The 22,982-nt window shown below is 36.7% G+C and overlaps 1 protein-coding gene across 2 annotated transcripts in view; it reads left to right on the forward strand.

Moving 5' to 3' along the window:
- The window catches only part of LOC149947671 (uncharacterized), a 74,691-nt gene that overhangs the window by 36,932 nt on the left and 14,777 nt on the right, over positions 1-22,982 (forward strand). For both annotated transcript variants that reach the window (XM_090172037.1, XM_090172038.1), the window contains exon 2: positions 11,963-12,110. In XM_090172037.1, the coding sequence (XP_090028163.1) occupies positions 11,963-12,110 (148 nt within the window). The remainder of the gene's footprint in view (positions 1-11,962; positions 12,111-22,982) is intronic.

Below are 22,982 nucleotides of genomic sequence, written 5' to 3' on the forward strand. Positions count from 1 at the left end.
CTTTTAAAATCGCGCAATTTAGGCTTAGGTCTCTTATAACTGGAACGCGAAGCGCGTTCAAAACATATATTTTGCGTCTTCAGCAGCGCGCGCTTTTACGTTGTTTTTCTGTCGCGGCGGACGCGCGCTTTTCGATTTCCCGAAATTTCTTTATTTTATTTAAAATTAACCACTCAATATTTTTTGATGCGGTTTGCGCCATAAATTTTAGTTTTTAATGGGCTATAGGGCTATCTAACTGGTTAAAGCTTGACCGTTCCCCTTTAACAAAAACGGGACGTTAAAAAAATCCAAACGCGACCACAATGGGGAAAAATTTATGTACTAGCAATTTTTAAAGCATATTTGAAGCAGAAATGAAATACTGAGAGAATGTTGAAATGTTCCTTTTGAAAAATAAGACTATATGAACCAATGCACGGTTTTAGAAGTGAAACGAGTGTTTTCCCATCGAAATACAAACTAACGATTAATGTTATTACTGCTCTTTCACTTACAATTGTTAGTGAGAGCGCATGGTTACAAAAAACACCTGAATTGTTCGGAATTGGTATACAGCTCTGAAAATTGATATACACGTGCCTTGAACTATACATATCAGGTTTTAATTAGTACTTTGACACGTATCACCATAAACAAATGCATAACTTTACCACCTTTAGCACCCGAGCAACACGCGATTTACCTTTTTTATTCGTAAAGTTGTGGAGATGCGGTGCAATGTAGGATACTTATTTTAAAACACTATAAAACAAAGCAAGCGGGATTTTGGCTTATAAACGTTTTTCCAGTAGGTTTAAAAAAAAATTAAGTTGGGTAGTAGAGAGTATAGTTCAAGGCAAATATATACCACTTTTCAGAGCTGTATACCAATTCCGAACAATTTATCACCATGCGCTCTCACTAACTAACAACATTTATTTTTGGAGTACCAAAATAAAATTCCAGTTTATATAGCCCCCATTTAACCAATTTGAAGTCATTTTGAAAATTCAAGGTAGGCGCTACGCGACTCTTAAAATTACACTTTAACAAAATGTGGGTGCCTCAATTTTAAACTAACCATGGTTGTTTCTTAATATCCAGTATATTTTCTGCTACCAATAATAAACTAGTTATAATCACGACACTGGTTTTGGGCCCCTCGTTATCTCAATTACCATTTTTTAAACGGAATTTTTAGGGTGGTTTTAGTCTTCGTTTGTCCTTCTTCGAGTTTGATGATACAGATTTTTATTCAAAATTTTTATTTTTATATAATTTATTATTTTTGTTTATTTTAATGGTATTCGCGTTTCTCATTAAGCCCAAAAGCCTCTAATGAAGAAAAACACATTTGGATTGCCACAAATAATTGAATTTTAATCAAGATATGATGTTCATTTAGAGACAAAGTGATTAATTGGTTCGGCAAAAGCATGTCATGTGAAAAACTGGCCTTATGATAGGAAATGTTAAAGCAATCACAGCGATCGAAGGTACAAAGACGTGTCCTTATATCAGAGTAATATTTTAGCCAAAACGTTTGAGTCCAAAGATAAATCTAAAACAATTTAGTAATTAATTCAGACTTCTATATTATCAGAATTGTTTCATCACTTAATCTTTTATATGTGCAGGAACGTTTTAACTCTACTTAAATCTATTTTCTAATTCTATTGATAACCTGATTCTTCAGAAAAGGTACATCACTTATGATGCCACTCAAGGACTTTAGTACTTCTAGAAGTGTCGGGGTCATTTTGGGTACTTGGACTTTGCCGGAACAAACCTCTTAAGCCGCTTCTTGTTACGTAATTCCTATCAGCCCTTTGTAACTGCTTTTAACAACTAGAACTAGCTTCGTTTTTCATTGTTTTAGTATCCCTTTCTTTGGGCTGCTCAAATCACACTTTTTCAACACCTTTGCTTCGTTACTATATTTCACTGTCAAGCGCACTTTTATTTGTGTCACTAGAAATAATTATCTTAAGAATGGCCATATTATTTTTCCCTGGCTTAGAATTTCCCTTTCACTTTTCATTTTGCAAAGGTAAAAATTGAGTTAATATATATTTTGGTATAAATAATTCTCCATTGGGCCTCATTAATTCCTGAAAAAATTATATCCGTATTTTCTACCGTTGCGCGTTTCTTTTTTTTGTAATGTACAATCCCAGGGCATTTGCGCTATATTTTGCTGATCAGCAATCAAGACCAGATATTTCTATGAATTTTTTAAATAAATACTCCCCCTACTCACACAACCACCATATTCATATTCTTCAAAGACCCATTTATACATCATATTTTGTGTCATTTTGTGCAAACCCTTACCGGCAACACTGGTATCGTGGTGGTTTGAAAGTAAACAGTATAAATGGTACAGTACGAAAAATTCCATTTAATTTGGTATTTTCTCACTAGCCTTGGTATTTTCTAAAATATAGGAATATTTAACTGCATACATTGGTTAGTTTTAGCTAGGAGCAACTAACACAGCACCCCACACAAGGAGAACGCAACCCGTCAAAAGTCGTACATTTTCTTGTGTACGTTTTTCATTGGTTAGACCGGGAAACTATAGAGGAATACACTTGGAATGTCTAAGGTTCCATTGGGACGGTGATACGAAAGCGCGACGAGAAAAAGGCGGGGCTTAACTACTTCAAGTGTAAGACGTAACGCGACATTTCTAATTCATTGGCTCGAGGTTTGACGCGAAAAGAATGCGTCGTCATGGTAACAAATAGGCGATCTTCCCGCGCAAAAAAGGCTTATAAAACAATGGATTTAAATACCTCAATTTGTTATCGTACTTAATATTTTGAAGTAATTGTAATGTTCTTCGCGAAAGAAGTGTAGTGATACCTAATTTCAGGTATTTGTATATTTATAAAAGCGATAATCAGGTAAGCTAATAATATATTAACCATGACTAGGCTTAATGACGAGTTTTCGTCCAATTAGGGAAGCGAGGCGCGAGAGTTTTTCCCGCGAGATTTCCCGCTTTAAGACACGCCCGTTTCTACGAGCTTCATCACGGCCGTAAAAATCTTCCTTGGACATTCCAAGTTTATACCTATATAGTTTCCTGGTTAGACATATTAGCACCTACTGGCGTCGAAAGGGGAAAATTCGGAAATTATCTTCCCCCCCGCCCGTAAAACGTTCAGTGTAAAGGCTCGTTCAATTAAAATTATACACAACACTGCGTTAACGTGTTTAAGGCTAGCTGCGATGTCCTTGTGTTTGTTGCTCGTAGGTTTTAGAAAGGTAATCTGATAATTGAGTTGGGTTGCGCAATAATATCTACGTAATTCAAACCTGGAAAAAACCATCTCGCCTTGATACTTATAAGGGAGAAAGCAAGCTAACAGAAGCAGATGTAGGATGTATTGTATAGGATCTTCTTTCTTCGCTCGCGACCAGTTATGAAAGATACACGCGCATATGATGTTAACAGCGCAGCGGCAGAAAATCATTCTAGAGAACGACTATTTTGAGAAGCGTAATTGAAGTTCACCCCATAAATGTATAAATTCCTTCGAATATGCATATATCATTTAAATCGTTTCAGGCCCGTCAAAAAATATCTGAGAGTGCCCCATCGTGCTTAATCAAAATGTTTCTGTGCCCCCTTACAATATCGTTGTGCCCCGATTACTATCGGAAAAGATTGGGAGAAGCCGATGTAAATGCTTCTAAATCCACTAAATTTATCATGTTTAAATCATTTCTATTTCAATATTGAGTAATATTTATTCCTAATTTACTTTAGTTATGACATATATTAGGGCGATATATACACATTTTGAACCGGACGCCACAAACTCTCTATAAGGCACTGAACGTGCCCCCTTAGGAATTTGCTGGGCCCCCTCAACTGAAAAATCCTGGCTACGGGCCTGAATCGTTTCCTTTTTGTTGGCCTTGCTTTAGTGATTTTTCGTGCTGGATATTTTTTCGGCCTACGACTTATTCAAAATTCGTCAAATCCTATTCTTTTAAATCTTTAATTACCATAGATAGCTTCAGGAATTCATGCATTTATCAAAATTCTTAGGTAGAGAAGTTCAATAATATAAATTTTTCATTATTGCAATTTGATTCAGTAGTTTATCACGCTGTTTAACTTAAGATTAAGTCTTTCTGTTAACATCAATTGCTACGTGATTAAAGTTCAGTATTGGAATTCTTATATGTTTTCTGTTAACATCAATTGCTACGTGATGAAGGTTCAGTTTTGGAACTCTAATATGTTTTCTGTTAACATCAATTGCTACGTGATGAAGGTTCAGTATTTGAACTCTAATATGTTTTCTGTTAACATCAATTTCTACTTGATGAAGGTTTAGTATTGGAATTCTTATATGTTTTCTGTTAACATCAATTGCTACGTGATGAAGGTTGAGTTTTGGAATTCTTAGATGTTTTCTGTTATCATTAATTGCTACGGGAGGTTTTTATTCAGAATTTTAAAGACATTACGTAAAAACGTACTTTTGGGGAAAAACAACATTTAAAATTGGTAAGTAAGCATTAGTCGTCGTCGATTTTTGTCTGGAGGGAATTTGAACGAAGGTGAATTTAAACGAGCAAAAAGGATCGAGGCGAACAGGGTTCTTCCATTTCCGTGTGTCGTGTCACCAGTTCTTTAACGCCATTAGGACCTCAATGAAGATTAACCGGAGTTTATTCGACCTAATTTAGCCGCTCTAATATCGGGCGATGTAAAAGAGCCGTTAGTTCAAAAGGGGTCTGGACCGAAGAACGCTAAAGATTGATTTTCCTTCGGTAATAGTTTTTCAGTGTTTGCCGCCTGTTTTTGAATGATTTACTGCGAAAGTAAAACGCCGGAAAACGGGTAAGTCTCGTTAATTCAATAACTGACCAATTAGCGGCGAGGGCGCCACGCGCCGATGGCTAGCACCCGTTTCGCGGCTCGCGTACGACTAACAATGATTTTCCTCTCAGAACTAATTAAATTCCCTCTTGAATTATGGCCGGATCTCCGGGCTTTCAATAGTTCCGTAAACAATGAATCGGATTATTGATTGAGACAACGTCGAGTCGCTGACGATTCAAAACGAATCAGACCAGCCTTCCTTTTGTTGGCCCTCCGGTTATACTGCTCCCCGACAGAATCAATTATTATTAAAAGAGCTTTAACAGACTCCAGGGTATAGTTTTCTCTTAGGCTTAGAAGACGATTGAGCCTACGCTCGGATTTAGTTTAATCTACGACGTAATTATTGGTCCACCGAGGAAATTTCGCGTGGACCAAAAATATATTTCAAATGAAATTCAACTTCCTATTTTTAATTTATTATATTATATTATTATTATATTATATTATTATTATATTATATTATATTATTATTATATTATATTATTATTATATTTTATTATTATTATATTATATTATTATTATATTATATTATATTATATTATATTTATATTATATTATATTATTATTATATTAAATATTATTATTTCACAGTTATTATTATATTATATTATTATTATATTATATTATATTATATTATATTTATATTATATTATATTATTATTATATTATATTATTATTATATTATATTATATTATATTATATTTATATTATATTATATTATTATTATATTAAATATTATTATTTCACAGTTTCCGATCGGTCCTGAGAACCGATTTTAACTATGATTCTGTTTTGTCTAAATCAGAGTGGTTCTAATTTAAGTTTATGTAGATTTTTCTAACACGTTTTAAAATAAACAAAGTGTTTCGTTCTGAGTGACTCGCGGTAGTGGCGTAGCCAAGAGAGCACAGGTGGAATGTGTCCCCCCCCCCCCCTAATCTTATGGTTGCATAAACATTTATTTTTATTTTTTAGTCAATTATGTTACCCACACTAACGCAACTAATTTTTATTATTTTTTAGAAATGATCTACGTTACGAAGGAAATTCTAGGAAGCAGAAAGTTTCTCAAAACCCCTTCATTTCAATATTTTTATTTGAGAATAACAGTAAAACCTTTAGCACAAATCAGCCTTCATCAATTGTTATATGTATCAAATTTCAAACACATACATACAGATGAAAGTCACGAAAGGGATTTAAAGCAAGCACGTCCCTTTGGGGGGTCATGGATAATTTTCGTCATTTTCCAAAATGATGTTCAGTTGGGAAATTAGTTTCTTGACGACCTTTTTTTCAGGCAAGAATTTTTTCCAAAACATCTGAAAGGAACATTTGCCAAGTGCCTAGGGAAAATAAGGTTAGAGTTGCTATCCCCGTCGGTACGTCCCTGATTTAAAATTGCGTGTTGCAGTATTTAGAATTTGGATATTTAAGGAGTGATCGCCACTTGAGGCTTTGACTGGATTAAAGTGATGACATACCAGATCTCAGACATAGTTTCAGGAAGTGTTTGGTTTTCGTATGGGCATTACGGGTTAGGCCAGGCGCTCACTGCTCTTCGTAACGTCTCTGTCCTACCTTTCACAAGCCTTTGCTTCGTAACGGAGACAATGCCTTGTGGAAGGCAGGACGGATACGAAACGGAGAGCCAGTGGGCGCCTAGCCTTAGAAGTATGGCCTCGAGCAGTGTAGCGTTATCACGCCAAATATCGGCCGGTGGTTTTTGGGATTTATGAAGCTCTTATGGAAGTCAAGTTAAAGAAAATCCAGTTTTTCAAAGAAAAAGTAAAACCAACGAAAGATTATCCAGGCTCGGCATGAAACAGCCGAAGGGATCATTCTCTTTCGCATTTTCTTTCTTTGAAAAGGACTCATTTTTACTTGCCCTAGAGAGATTATTTTCGGGTCTTTGAAGGTGAAACACTGGCATTCTCGCTTGTTGGTTGATCTCTCACGAGGATGATAAGGGGCCATTCCCATTTCCTAAGTAAAGCTCCGCCTTTCGACTATGTACGCCATCTATGACCAATTCTCTCGTTAACTATCTCATATTCTGTACAAATAAATTTCAATGCGTACAATTTAAAAGGCAACTTATGATAGTCTGTAAAAAGATACGATTGGTAATTTTTTGGTTCAGATTTTCTGCCGTTGGTTTATTGATATGAACCACCTCAAAACCATACATTTTGGTAATTTTAAATCCTTTTTTTATGAGAATGTCAGAGATACATTTATATGGTTGCTTTATTTCATTAAATAATTAACAACGTAAAATCTGTTCAGAGCACCCTTCCTATTTAGACTCTTAAGCCCAGTTCACACTATAATAATTGGGCCACTTAATTGAAACCAACTAATTGTAAGCAAGAAAATTGAATAGTGTGAACAGAAAAATTGTAACCATTGTTCCAACTTTTTCTGTTCACACTGTACAATTTTCTTGCTTACAATTAGTTGTTTTCAATTAAGTTGCCCAATTAATTGTATAGTGTGAACTGGGCTTCAATGTTTTTATAAAAAGTATTAAACATAGGAGATTCAAGTCACACTTAAGCCATCGTTATCGATACTTCTAGCGCCTAATAATTATTTTATATTATTTATTAGTTTCAACACTTCTTAACATGTAACAAATCCTTTTAAACAGATTAATGATTGGAGCCTTACTCCAATCAATAAAGCTCGATGCTACGGGAGTTCTTAACCCACCTGGTGACAAACAAAGTTACTAAACATTCATAGGGCTTCACCTTAATTTTATAAAATTTCAAAAACTAATTGGCAACCCTAACCTAAACTTATATTCGTCTGCTAATTGCGAGCGCTAGTTTTTTAATTGAAAAATCTAATTAGAATCGGTCTTCGTCGTTTCCAGATGAATAAATATTCATTAATCAACTACGTCGGCGAAGGAAAAACTAAACATTGAGGCTTAAAAGGTATCTCGACATAAAGAAAACTAAATAAATACGCGATGATATTTTTTTTGCAAACATTAATTAAGCTACGTTTGGGATTAGCCTTCGTTTTCTTAAAGCCAAATAGTATTTTATTTCTTAAAAAAAGCTGTACCTGTAAATTTATGAATAAGAAAGCTAAAGACCTATTCAAACGAGCCAACATTTTGACCTAACTTTGTAGGTGAACACAGTTTTCTACTCGAATTCGTAAAACACTACTTTTCCGTTCACTCGTAATTATTATACAAACACTTGCTCAACTACATAATACTTCAATTTACATTAAAAGATTAATTTTATATTCATATTTATCATTTAATTTTGTGTAATCAAAGGATGTATACGAAAGTTATTATTTAATATTTGGAGCAAAGTCTCAAAATTTGGATAACAAAAGCGTTTACGTGTCTAAAGGCCTGTTCACACGAGCCAACATTTTTGCAAAACATTGTTGACCGACATGCGTCGTAAACATTTCGACAACGTGTTGGCCACCAAACGTTTTTGTTGGCCAAGTTTTTTTTTCCAGAAATAATGGATGGCGCCACGGGTCATATGATAACGTTTTCTCGTCATTTTAGAGGAGACGACACATTCGTAATTTCCAAAAACTTGTTTCGAGGGGAGCAGATTTGATTGGATCTCTAGATTAATATTCCAAACTCAATGGTTCAGAGCACCCTTCCAATTGTGTAATCAAAGGATGTATACGAAAGTTATTAGATTTAATATTTGGAGCAAAGTCTCAAAATTTGGATAACAAAAGCGTTTACGTGTCTAAAGGCCTGTTCACACGAGCCAACATTTTTGCAAAACATTGTTGACCGACATGCGTCGTAAACATTTCGACAACGTGTTGGCCACACAAACGTTTTTGTTGGCCAAGTTTTTAAAAACGCCTAGATTCTCTGGCTGAGGCTTATATGCAGCTCCAAATATTTATATCTAATAATGTTCGTATATAGCCTTTTAATGACGAAAACCTCAATCATAAAATTAATAGTAAATACCTTTATTTGGGTAAATTAACATATTTTATAGTAGAAGAGGTATTTCATTTAAAGAATAGGCGCATAAATACAATATCTTCAAGGAAATAGGCTAAAAATAGCCCGGAAGTAATATTTCAGAGAGCCAGGATCTGGAAGTTCTTGAACTTTGTTGAAATAACGGTAACGTTCCACCTGTACGGTATTCAACAAGTGTTCCCTTTTAACGACTTAGGTTATTTTGACATATTGAGGTTTAGCAAAAACACCACGTTCTATTTCCCGGGAAAACTTCCATTATTTCAACAAGCACTATATAAACAGTAACTTTCGGGTCCTGACTCTAGGAAATATTACTTCTTGATGAAGATGTTTTATTTAAACGCCTGTTACGAGTCTTCACAGGTTAACAAACAAAAGAGGGCTCTAAAATCTCCAGATGACTTAACCCTCTAACATTATTTTAAAAATGTACCTAAATGAAATAAAATTTAAAATGGCCTTTCTATAAAGTAACATTGACTTTCTTGTTTAGATACATCTGGCACGTCACTCGTGACGTAGAAGTGACGTTTCATTATGATAGCCAATAGACGCTAGCATCTAGGAGCAACAAACACAGCACCCCACACAAGGAGAACGCAACCCGTCAAAAGTCGCGCATTTTCTCGCGTACAATTTTCATTGGCTAGACGCTTTAGCGCCTATTGCCGTCGGAAGGGGAAAATTCCGAAATTGTCTTTCCCCTTTCCGTAAAACGTTCAGCGTAAAGGTTCGTCCAATGAAATTTGTACACAACACTGTCTTAGCGTGTTTAAATGCTAGCCGCGTTCTCCTTGCGTTTGTTGCTCCTAGCTAGCATAAACTCTATGTCTAATTCAACTTGTTTAGAGTTCCACGCGCGCGTCTTGATATTTTAGCGTAAATGGGCTCGAGCGATTTCGAGCATGGAACATTTTAGCAAGTTGAACAAGACACGGATAAAAATTCGACGAGTTTCCCTTTTTATAAAGATCTAACCTTCAAAACTGAACTGTACTCCTACGTATCTCGTGACAAGTTCGACAAGCGTAATGACTTTATAGAAAGGCTTATTGAATTGAAATCTCATAAATTCTTCGTGTAGCGTAAGAACGATACGCAACGTGTTTCGCGAACTCGAGTCGAAGTCTGTGCTCACCAACAAAGTTGGGGAAAAATGTGGCCTCTTGCGAATAGGCCTTAACACTTTGTGGAAATTGTTCATACATTCATTCGCACGAAGCGATTTGGCTCGCGACTCGCTTTGAGAAAGTGATCCTCCTCCATTGTCACTATAAGCGTTGTATAATATCTCGCTCCGGCATTCACAATTAATTATCTTCCGGCAGAACGGCTTCCTGGAATTAAATGTATGTAGGAATGGGGAATTTGAAATCCGAGCGCCGCCTGTCGTCATCAATCGGCCGACGAAATTAGTGCGTCTGTGTACTTTCGGATTATTAAAAGGGCGCTTCCGTTTCTATAGAGCGTTTGCAATTATCTCGATCCGTGTCGACGAGTGTACTTACGAAAATTGTGCCCTCTAAACGTATGATTAACAATCCCGCCGCTATTCTTTGGCGCGACTTAAAACACGTCGTTTGTGTACGTTGATTTCATTAAAAGAGTTTCCGTTCTAATCACGTCAAAATGCAAGTCCAGTAGCGCTAGAACGTTATTCAATTAACAAAAGTGGAACGAAGCTCGAATGGGAAATTGGTCAAACCCTTCTCGAGGATTCACGACCGTTGTATACATTTTAAAATTTTCCGTTGATTTAAAATGATCTAGGCTGTTTTATCAAATTGGAATGTACACTAAAATTGGTAGTAATTGGTTTGATAGTTTCCGGAAATTGATATGATCATAAGTAATATAACTGACACATTCGCTCATCTTCGATTTAGACACGCAGTCGAACTAAGTATCGTCCTGTGTAGTAGTATATTTAAGCTTTGGCATATTTTGGACACCAGGGATATTTGTGTTGAACTAAACCTTGTAGCGTTTCCCATTTGACTGCTCTAGATTGCTCTGATCAACATTTTATGTTCCATTTGCGTGCTCGGATCAAGCTTCGCGTGTTCCATTTACCGCTATCGGGTGCTCCGATATCGCCTTAAACCGATCTAGATCGTGGTTGGAGCAAATTTTTGCGTGTTCAAGATTTTTCGGTAAAATGGCAGACCAAGACGCGAAAATTCAAATCACTAGCAGACGAAAAACAACAAAGCGCGGGAATATGCTAATGGGATGTTCCATTGGCGGTTTTACTCTAGTTGATTGGGGCGAGATCTATGACGTCAGAGACAGATTCAGAGTGAATCTCGAGCAATCAAATGGAAAACGCTATTAATTTCGTGAAAACTTGAAAATCAATAGTCCAAACTATACAGTCGATGGGGAATGAATAAATGGTACTCACGTGACTAATTGACGTCATTAACTCGTGAATAGGTCTTTCTATAAAATACGGTGATTATATTAGTTTCATCGCGTGCACATTTTAACAGGTTGGCCAAGACCTTTATAGTTTCGCCTATTCGGTGTGAATTTTTGTTGATTGTCCTACTTATATCGCGCTATGATTCATAAAACGAACTTTAGTGGCTACTATTAAAAATTTGCTCGCTGCGCTACAATATAGAACTCCGCAATAGCTCCCGCGGTAGTAACAACAGAGAGAAGGGTTCGTTCGAAAGAGAAATTGATATCGTCATACAATCGACTCTCTATTTGTCTGAGAGAATAAAAAGATAATGTATCTAATATATGACTAGGATCATTTATATTTATGAAAACGATTTTATTTGAAGCCCTCAGCCAAATACAATGATTTTTTTTAACAATTATGAATATAAAAAGAAAATATCGATTTCGCTAACGGACATTTTGAGTTTCAGTTTGGATAAGAAAATGAAAAATCAAAATGTTCGATTTAGGCGAGTGCTGTCTTTGTATGTAAATCGAGTCGAAATTCCAGCAGTGTTCAGATGCTCGGCAATCACGACAAAGAGCCTCAGGTGGAAAGGGGAGGGGCGAAACGAGACTTCTGTATTTTAAGGTAATTGTTTCCCTCTTTTTGTTTTATTCAGGCTTGTTTTCGGATCACTGTGCAACAACACTCTGCTACCAGGGGCGTTGCGATCGTCTCCAGGCAGCAACGGAGGAGCCGCTATTTCGAGCAAGACTGTCCGTGTCGTTTTCCCCGAGCAATCCACTGATGCCATCATCTACGTCACGGTTCGTTTTCTCCATCTTCACGAGATCCAGTTCGCCTAAATTCCATTTTAGAATCGATTTTATTTTAGCGAATTCGCCGCTTCGTATATCTTTTAAGAATGTGATCTAGGTGGGGGGGAATAGAATGATTGTTTTGACATTAGGAGAATAAGTGGATTTTCAATTTATTTTGCCCGGAAGCCGGAGCTTAATTATTGAAAGTTTCTCGTCACGGAATATGTCTCGAGATCCTGTTTCGCTATGAACTAATAATAAAATTGAGAAGTACATGTAAAATGAAAACTCGTAACTAAGGTGGCTTCGGTCTTTCTGTTCAAAGAGTTCTTGAAAGTAGTTTATAGGCCCGTGTAATTTCATCTAAGAACATTTGAAGGATTCGCTAACTTCCCTTTCAATTAAGAACTAAATGGGAGTTTTATCTTACTTAGAATAAATATTTTAAATGTTAAATCTAATGTGCAGAAGTGGAAACACCATTTTTATCTCAATCACGGATAAAGCTACTAAACCTTTTACACGTTTTGGTAGTTTGAAAAGCTATAGGTTGTCAAGAATATATCAAGAAATAAGATGCGTTTCCGGTTTTAGTACAGCAGGTAAACAGCGCCAATTCGCCACCAACGTGTCTTATACCAACATATTGTGACGTTCAATTAGGTAGAAGCAGATATTAAGTTCATTTATAACGAAAAGGAATTAAGAATAATAATAAAAGATAAACGCAACGTTCAGGTCTTGTAGCGGGACGGAAGATTCTAGGACGAAAATAATACTTCGGCTTAGCGGCGATTTCGGCGGTTGAACCTTCTCCTTCCTTCCTTAAACCTGAAACTCCTTTTTTCAAAACCTCTTCCAAACCGTCGTTTTTCCACCTCGCTCACGCGCTCCTTTCTAAATCTAATCTCCACGCTCTCCGAAGCGCGTGGGCTTTTCACTGATCTCGAATCTTGGGAAATGTTGTTCTCTAAATGCGTCACATAACCCCCCTTCTCCGGAAAACCCATCTCGGGTTTATCGTCTTTTCTTCGAAAAGCTAGTTTAATTTTGGAGATGTGGACAGTTTCAGTTTGCCGATGTCCACTGCTTTTGACTTGTACTGTGAAATTGACTGGACCCGTTTGGCGAAGTATCTCAAAAGGACTGTGGAATTGTTGAAGTAATTTCTCTGACCGTCCTCGTTTTGGAGTCGGTTTCCTGACATAGACCCACAGGCATGGGGTGAAGTTAACTTACAGGCGATGAGCGTTATGAAGTACGGTTTGACGATTTTGGGCTGCTGCGATGTTAGCTTGTGCTGTTGCTCGGTCTACGTCGATTGGGTAAAGTGTTTTCAGGGAACCTTCAGCGACGGGTAATGTTCGATCCTTAGGCAAGAATGGGTCTCGTCCATAAACGAAGGAAAATGGTGAGGCTCTTGTTGATTTCTGGACGGCCGTGTTATAGGCAAAAGCCACTCCCAGTAAAGCGTCAAGAATGTTAGTTTGCTGGTGGTATGAGGTCGTTCGAATGTGTTTAGTTCCTATTTGCGTCAAGATGTTTTGGGTCATAGCGGCCATGAATTGAGTCCCTCGATCGGTAAGTAGCTCTTTAGGGGCGCCGTGTTGGAAAACAATCTGTTCCACGAAGAATGCGGTGGCTTCTTCGGCTGTGGCGGCTGGTACTGCCTTGGTTTCCGCCCATTTCGTGAGATAATCAGTACAGTGATTCAAATGTGTTGTTCTGGCGAGACTTCGGAGATGGGACTAGGAAGTCCATACCGACACGTGTGAAAAGCATCCCAGTACTGGGAATAGATTGTAGAAGACCTTGAAGTCCAGAGGTGAGCATCTTACGGCTTTGGCAAAGAGCGCAGGATCGCACATACTGTTGGACAGATTGTTGAAGTTTAGGCCAGAAGTACCGTTCGGATAGGCGCTTGATGGTTCTAAGGACAATGCCTAGAAACGTGGCCGATGTTATTGCAGATAAAACAGATTGGACGGCCGTCTGGGTCGAGGTCTGGGTTACGCATCTGGTCGGCGCGGGGTAATGGTCGTGGCTGCTGGGTTAGTCGATTTTCGGGTAATTGCCATTGTTGTTGGGTTTTTGACGACAGTTGCAACTCCGTTTGATGGGAAGGTAGAGATTGGTAGTTGGTTGGTATGTTTTTATTCATATTAGAGGCAACAGGGTGGAGCGCAAGATAATTTGTATTTCTAGCGGCGGATCGACTACGGGCGACTGCGTCTTTAGCTGCCGAGACCAGGGCGGTCGTTTCTTTCAAGTCCTCCAATTAAATTGGCTTCATTTTGTACACGTCTTCTACGAGATTGGGACGTTGGCCATTCATAAGTCTTTGGACCTTCTCGGGCTTAGAGACGTCTCGACTTAGTTTGTCTCACAGGGCTAAAACGTCTGCGCAGTATGCATCATAAAGTTCATTTGATCCTTGGCGTCGGTTAAACAATTGTTGTTCAATTGTGGCGTCGTCAATGGTCTTCCAAAAAGTTGATTTCAGTTGGTTTTTAGCCCTTTTATTCCTTGTTTAGAAGCCGAAATACTTTTCCAGTAGGAAGCGACTGTACCTTCGAGATTGAGAGACAAATACAGAATCCAGTTGTCGGCAGGCCATCCGTTCATTGTAGCGAAAGTATTGAATCTGTATAACCATTCCTCGATGTCTTCGGTTGAATCTCCTCGGAATGGAGAGATTTGTTGAGCCATAGTAACAAGAGGTGTCGAATACGACTGCCCGGCGCCTCCACCAATGTGACGTTCAATTAGGTAGAAGAAGATAATTAGTTTATTTATAACGAAAAGGAACACGACTGAGAAATTGTTGACAAAAATAATATTAATAAATTTAACCCTCTTGATCCCTGTACCGTCGTATGACTACCATTTATCAAGATAATTAACATGGCTTAATCTATTACTGGTTGGGTCATACGCTATCAAATGGTATAGTTAGAACTTTCCATTCCAGAAGTTACCAAAAAGCATTTCACTTTCCATTCCAGAAGTTACTAAAGAAGCAATTCACTTTCCATTCCAGAAGTTACTAAAAAAGCAATTCACTTTCCATTCCAGAAGTTACTAAAAAAGCAATTCACTTTCCATTCCAGAAGTTACTAAAAAAGCAATTCACTTTCCATTCCAGAAGTTACTAAAAAAGCAATTTTTAGTTTTATTTTTTCGTTACCGTGTAGAAAATAACATTCGTGGTAATTAAATTCTTTGGTACAACCATAAGTAACATAATAAACACTGGAAGATTTCGACTAACGATAAACTGTCGTGGAATGATTGCGTAATCAACTCTCTTCGTGGATGACCAGGTTCGTGTGAAGGCGATAAATAAGAACGAAAACGCTTTACGGTCTCAAATTCGAGACGAATATAGCTAAAAATAGTCAATTTTAAGTTCATATTCAATAATTTATCGTGATTTTTCGAAAGAAAACTGTTGGTGTCGTTTCATTTTTTTTAAGACTAGTGACAGTTCGGGGAGAGTTTTCAGTCCTTAGTCACTAGATTTAAATGATAATTTTACGAAATAAACTCTCATTAAAATCTTTAGCGTCGGAAGAATAGGTAGTCCTACATTCTATTATTACGTTACTTATGGCAACTGCTTACAAGGGGAGTACCCGAGGTGTTTATTGCCGATTTTGTTCAAAGTCGGGCGTAATGTAGATCTATACGAGATGTGAAATTTCCCAAAAGGAGACGTTGCACTATCGATTCGATTTGCAATGGCAATCACGAATGTTTTTGACCCCACTTAAAACCAAAAACTCTCCATTTAAAAAAACATGGTATTTTCTCGGAAAATTTTTATTTTTTTTAAAATCACGAAATGGGTTATTTGGACCACATTAAGGGAAATTTCATCAAGTTTAGTTAACTTGGAACATTTTTGGGGTAAAATGGTAACAATGTTTGGGTAAAATAAGGAAACGGAGATTTTTTTTGTTTTAAGTGGTCAAAAACATTCGATTGCCATGGCAAATCGAATGGGTAGTGCAACGTCTCCTTTTGGGAAATTTCATATCTCATATACACACTTTTACGAAGTCGGCCATTTCATTACAGGCCTAATTTAAAATAGTGCAGGCAAGGGCGCCTGCACGTGCTCATCAGCTCGAGACGTCGCGTGTACTTGCCCTTACCAAAATCGTGACTGTCACTTTTAAACTTAATAAAGTTTTATTTAAAGGAAAAGTCCAGGTTTGGTAAAACTTGGGTCTATTTGAAAGATCATGTTTAAATAAACTCAAAAATATCAGTCGTAAAATTGTATCTTTTTTTAATGACGAGAAATTAATTTTTAAACGAGCGAAATTTACCGCCAAGCGATCTGCCATTTTTTATTTCGTTGCCCCAAGGGGGGAAATGAAATTATAGTTTCCCCCTGAATCGGGTCGTCTTGGATAGGGGTGTTGGATAGGATTACCTCGCCGTGTTCGTAAAGGCGCGAGTTCAGTGGAGTTTGTGGTTGAGGCTGTGAAGGGTGCTCCGGGGGTAACGTCAGAGTCTTGGCCGACCGATCAAGGGGTGGTGGTGGGAGGGAGCAGATCACCTCGTACTAGCCGCAAACGCATTTTCGAGGGTCGGAGTTTAACGCAACAACTTGGAGGTAAGCCTGCCCCCTCCGCTTTTCGTTCTTCGTTCCGCTTGGCGCCATCGTTTTACTTGGCGCCATCGTTCCATCGTTTCACTTGGCGCCGTCGCGGCGGGTTGGCCTTGTAGAAGACTTTGTTACGAAAGTTTCAAAAATTCTCCGCTAACACCGCCAAAGCGGCGCTGCGGTTGTGAAATCGCTGTCATGTTTATTACTTAACTTAAATATTACTTAAATATAAAAGCTCTTGGTTTAAAAGTTATTAGAACATTTTTTAAATTATTAGAATATTTTTTAAGTAACGTAATAACATTAAACATAGATGGCGATAGCGTCACTAACTTTTACTTTTCAAACTTTATCTCTCGAACGTGTTTCCTGGTCAAGGGATGATTTCATAGAGTTTATAATACAGGGAGTCGAAACTTCCCTCCCCCTTCTAGCGTTGAGCAGTGCTAAGAAACCCTAAACAGAATTTGTCCTCAAAAAAGGGCTATACATTTTTCCCCCTCCCCACTTTTCCCCTTCGAAAAAGCCGAGCCTATGTAAACAACAAAGATGGCCGCGATTGCAAAATAAGCCTAGGATCCAAGCTCAATTTTCATTTCGTTATTTTAATTTTGGTCGTAACAAAAGTAAACTACAAATACTAAAAAGTTAAAATGGATAGTAACGTTAGGAAAGGGAAAAAGAAGAAATGCGTGTATGGTAGTTGTAGGAGTGATTCCCGGTACATGAAGAACAATGATATTAAGTTTATAATTAGTGCCTGGTAGCATATCACGGATTTATAAAACGTTTGCGTGGCCTGTGTTCAGTGAAGTGAGTAGTGTGTTGTGACAGTCAATATTTGGCCAATGTGCGTTTTCTTCTCATGAGGACAAGCTGAAATTTTGATGGTTTAATCCCGTCATTCAGGCTGTATTTCTTATACTTCATTTGAAACAGGTAGTTTGGTTTTTATACATTCAGGCTGTATTTCTTATACTTCATATGAACCAGTTTGGTTTTTATATTTTCAGGTAGTTGGTTTTTATATTTTATTTGTATTTCTATTTTTCTTAATTTGTTTTTCGTGGTTTTTGGATTTTTTTTTGGATTTGTATTAATTTTTTATTCGTATTTCTATAGCGTTCTGATTTTGAATTTGTATTTTTATGGAATTCAATTGATATTTCTGCTAGGAAATAATTTTGAATTTTCGATAATGTAAGCATTTTTTTACTTTAACAGAAAATGGTTAAAAATTACATTTTTAATATTTAATTTTGGTTTTAAACCCGTCAAAATTTTAAATTAGGAACAACTAGATTTCTTTTGAAAGGTTAACTACATACGTTTTCAGTTTATCACGCAGACTGCCAAACTTATAATCTTCCAACAAAACAAAGGCAGAATAAATAATGTAGTCGAATTATTTAGCGTTATTAATTTTACTGGTTTGGTTGTATTTCCTGAAATCGATCATTTTTAAGCCTGGTACAATAATTTTATTTTCACGATCTGGCAAACGCTGAAAGCTTTAGCGGTAGAAGTCGGGAAAGTGATATGATAAATACCGTGTTCCCCTCCTTAATGTGGCTTTCTGTAAATAGCTTTGCCTTCTACAAGGCGCTATTTGAATATGGCAAACGAAGAAACCACTCAAAGCCAGCGGGAGCTAAGCTTTTAATGGTTTGAGGACTATTTTTTTCTGACCAGCGACGACGCTTTTATCTTTATAAATCTGAAGCGGGTTCAAGCGGGTAATTTCTGTGAGGTGAGCGAGCCGCTTCCGTTGTTTTGTATGCGCTTCACTTTGTCGTCGATTTTCCGGGGCCTGAACCTTTCCAACGAATTCGGCTGATATTCGTGGCGTCTATTTCTCAGAATTTAGTAACTCCGGAAACCGTTGGCACGTTCTTTTTCTGCACCGATTTTACAACACACAGCTATTTCGATTTTCTGGACCTCTAATCATGATATAATCTTTAATCATGATTAAATCAGATTTAATCAATATAATCATTTTTAAAACGAATTTAATCGATATAATCATGAATAAATCGGATTTAATCATCTGAGGGGTGCGTCGTTAATCAATGAAGTGACCTGCCCTGGAATAATTATTAGTATAATTAAAATCACCTTTTTATGTCCTCGTGACACATTTGTACTTGAACTAAAATGAAAATTGTTGAAGTGGGCTTTTCCTTTGGGTTTTTCAGTATACATAAATGAGATAATGGGGCCGGAATTTACAGGGCGCCATATTGAAGTAGATTTAGTTATTTTACAATATTTCAAATCGCGGTGAATATTTATCAGCCACTTCGCTCTTATGTTCTCTTCTCTGGGTAAACTATGAAACGTGACCTGAAACATTACCAAGGGTTAAGTCAAAATATGAATTTTTATAATGAAAATTTATATTATTTTTACCAAAAGACTTACTTTTTGACCATTATCATCAAAACTGGATTTCTGTTGACAACGCGCCACAAAACACGCTCTTGACATTTTCTTTAAAAGATTTAATGAATATGGTAAACAACAGACCGAAATAAAAATGCGAAAATGTTTCTTAGGTTAGGTTGCCGCCAAAATAAACCAAAGACCAAGAAATACACTACGGATTGGTAAATTATGTATACCGGAAATACCAGCCGGAAGCACGTTCAAACTTTAATACGGCTCCGATACTTCATGCCCCCCCTAAATCTCATTCGTGTATTTCCCAATATTTTAAGAAAAAAAGGTACCATAAAGCGTTCGCACGCGCATATGTTCTCGGAACTGGACTTCCCGTAATCCGTCAATTGTTCGCACCGAAGAAAATTATTAGTATATCACCCCCTTAGGTGATAACAAAACCGGAGGCGAACATCTTCGAGGTCCGCCTCCGCTTTTTTGGTCCGTCTTTTCGCCGAGCGTTCGGACTGTAAAAATGTTCACCTAGGAGGGTAATTGGACCCTCCTAGGTTACCCTAGCTTCTCCGTGCGAACAGGGTATAATATAGCAGTAAGAGTGTATTCAATTAGTAAATAAAACCAAATTCCGACTGAGAAAGATTAACGGGAAATATTTCTTTGTTTAGCTTTCCCTCCGACGCCAAACTTTACCAACTAAATTTTCGATAGGTTAATTCTAACAGATTTTTACGAAGAGTTTATGAAAAAAACACAATAATTTGGCGAATGAAATCCAATAGAATTTTTTAAACGATTTTTGTAACAACTGACCTTTCTTAAGAAACGCTCGGTAACTTCGGTTCGTTTAAATCTGATAACATAGGCAACGAAATATTATCGCCCTTGGCGAACTTGTTTGTTTCGGGGTGACGTTTTAGGACTTTAATAACGCGCTGTTCGCGCTATAACAGGCTTTAACAGCGCTCTGTTCCCCGCGCGCGCTTGCTCCGCGTGCGGTCTGTGGAGGGAAGGCGAAAGAAAATGGCAGCTCGCTTGGCGGTAAATTTCGCTCGTTTAAAAATTAATTTCTCGTCATTAAAAAAGATACAATTTTGCGACTGATATTTTTGAGTTTATTTAAACATGATCTTTCAAATAGACCCAAGTTTTACCCAACCTGGACTTTTCCTTTAAAGATGCCACAGTTCCAAATACAGCCTCAAATCAGATTTAATTCATACTTATTCTGAGAAATTGAGTCTTAATTTTTAAATAATAATAATAAATAAATAATTATTATCAGATTTAATTCATACTTATTCTGAGAAATTGAGTCTAAATTTTTAAATAATAATAATAAATAAATAAATTATTATCAGATTTAATTCATACTTATTCTGAGAAATTGAGAGTCTTAATTACGGTGCCAAAATCTTGTAAAATCAAGTTTTTTATAAGTATGCAAGAATAAACACTTTTAAGACTTAATTTAAGCTGCTACAGTTCCAAATACATCCTTATTTATTACTTATTTCATACTTGTTTTGAGTCTTAAACTTGGTTGAATCTTGCATACTTATTTGCAACATCATTTTACAAGATTTTGGCAACCGTAATTAAGACTCTCATTAGTCTCAGAATAAGTATGAATTAAATCTGATTTGAGGCTGTATTTTTGAACTGTAACAGCTTTAAATAAAACCTTTTTAAGCTTAAAAGTGACAGTTACGATTTTGGTAAGGGTTAACTCTAGCAATAATTGGAAATCTGCCGATATCAATAAAACTAATATACATCCAGGTGCCCTGTATGTGAGCAGTCCACTGCAATCTATAGTGAAATTCTTCACCAATTATTGCATGGCGATCGCTATATAGCAGGTTGTTTTTACGCTCGGGTATCCTTTGAAAAAAACAATTATATTCTAAATATCTAATTTTATAATGACCCTCTAGCTGGCTACTCAAATACTGAATCAAAAATGACTACTTTGTTCAGCTGCCATGCTATATTGCAAGTTTTAAAATCTCCAGACTTCAAGGATGGCGCTAGAATGATGCTGGGCTATTTTTGACCCAGTTCAGTTGATTTACACACTCGTACTTAGAATTAATTTTACTTGAAATGAAATATCCTATTTTAAGAATTTCAAGTATATTATTTAGTAAATTTTTCAACAGTTATTTTATTACAAAATTTTTAATTTTAAGTATGTGAGGTATTCAAGTAAGTTTAGCTTTACCAAATATAGCCAGGCAATCCCCTAGGACCATTTTGTAACCAAGCTTCAAGATTCAAGTTGCAAATCCATTACCTGTTTAATATTAATCTTAAGGGGTCATTATAGTTGAACTCATGAGGAGTTCAGTTGTTTGGACTTTACTACAATATAATTTTAAAAGTATAATTTAAAAGTATAGTACAGTAGATCATATAAAATATTTGCTGTATTGTTTGGACTAATGTACATATATTTATATAAATTGCGCGGCACGTGAACGAAACTCGTTTTAGATAACCCTACAAAAATAGCTAGATAAGAGGATCCAGTCGAAAGTATAACATAAAATTTACGATTACTTTTAGTTTAACTTCAAATTGTTACCTCTAAGCAACTCTCAATTATGTATCTACCGGGAGCTAACAGCGTTTAAAAAAAAAATTAGTGCAAAACGTTTGAGGGTTGTTTCTAGGTGAAAAAGTGGCGCTGAATTCGGAAAAAATAGTCTTGCAAGTCACTGACTGGGCAATTAGCCGCCAGAGGGCGTTCAAGGTCAAAATGACCACTATGTCAGAAATACATGTAAACTTTGAATGCAACAGTTTAATAGGTGGTTTCTAGGTGAAAAAGTGGTGTTGAGTTCGAAAAAAATAATCTTGCGAGTCACAGACTGGGCAGTTAGCCGCCAGAGGGCGTTCAAGGTCAAAATGACCGCTATGACAGAAATACACGGAAACTTTGAATGCAACAGATTAATAGGGAGTTTCTAGGTGAAAAAGTGGTGCTGAGTTCGAAAAAAATAGTCTTGCGAGTCACAGACTGGGCAGTTAGCCACAAGAGGGCATTTAATGTCAAAATGACCGCGATGACAGAAATACATACAGCTTTTTAAGTGGTTTTAGGTGAAAATGTGGCGCCGAGTTTAGTCTGCCATCTGGTGGTCTTAACAGACTAACTAAATAAAATATTTCAGTAAAAATAATTATAAATACGAAACTTTTTCCGCTATATTGTGGTTTATGCTCAAATTTACCCTTAATGTAAATTCGAAAAGTATAATCTTTGTGCGAATCTGATAATTTTACGATAGATGGCGGAAGTAGATTAGATCTCTCTCCGATATTTTTCAAGGTCATAAATGATACGTGTTTTGACAGTTTGAACCCCATACATCATGTGGCGGGAAACTACAGAAAGTGCATCAATTAGTCGCGTAGGAATATTTAGCTTGTTATCTTATTGTTAAGAACACCTTTTGTCAAAGTTGATTTAATTTTAACTAATTATAAAATGAGCAGTAAGACATGCATCTTACATTTGAAGTCGAATGATGTAAAGGAGGAAATATATTCATTCACCGAAGTATTGGAAACAGCCGAAGTAAGAAAGAACAAGTAGCAAACATCCAAATATTCCGAAATTTTCCACTCGATTCCACAACATTTCTCTGATGAACATGGATACCATAAAACCTGTTACAAGAACTTCACGGCGGTTTCTAAACAAAAATGTATTATTTTTTCAAAATTTACTTCGATCGAGAGACCCTTGCTTCGTTCTGAAGTTAACCACAGTCAAGCGAGTAGTTCCGGTATTTTGGAACCAGTATGTCTGTTTTCTTCAAAGGAAAGGAAAAATTCGACAAAAGGCTCAAAGG

This window comes from Leiobunum rupestre, chromosome 4 (assembly GCF_980474605.1).
Source record: "Leiobunum rupestre chromosome 4, qqLeiRupe1.1.hap1, whole genome shotgun sequence".
Classification (NCBI taxonomy): Eukaryota; Metazoa; Arthropoda; class Arachnida; order Opiliones; family Sclerosomatidae; genus Leiobunum; species Leiobunum rupestre.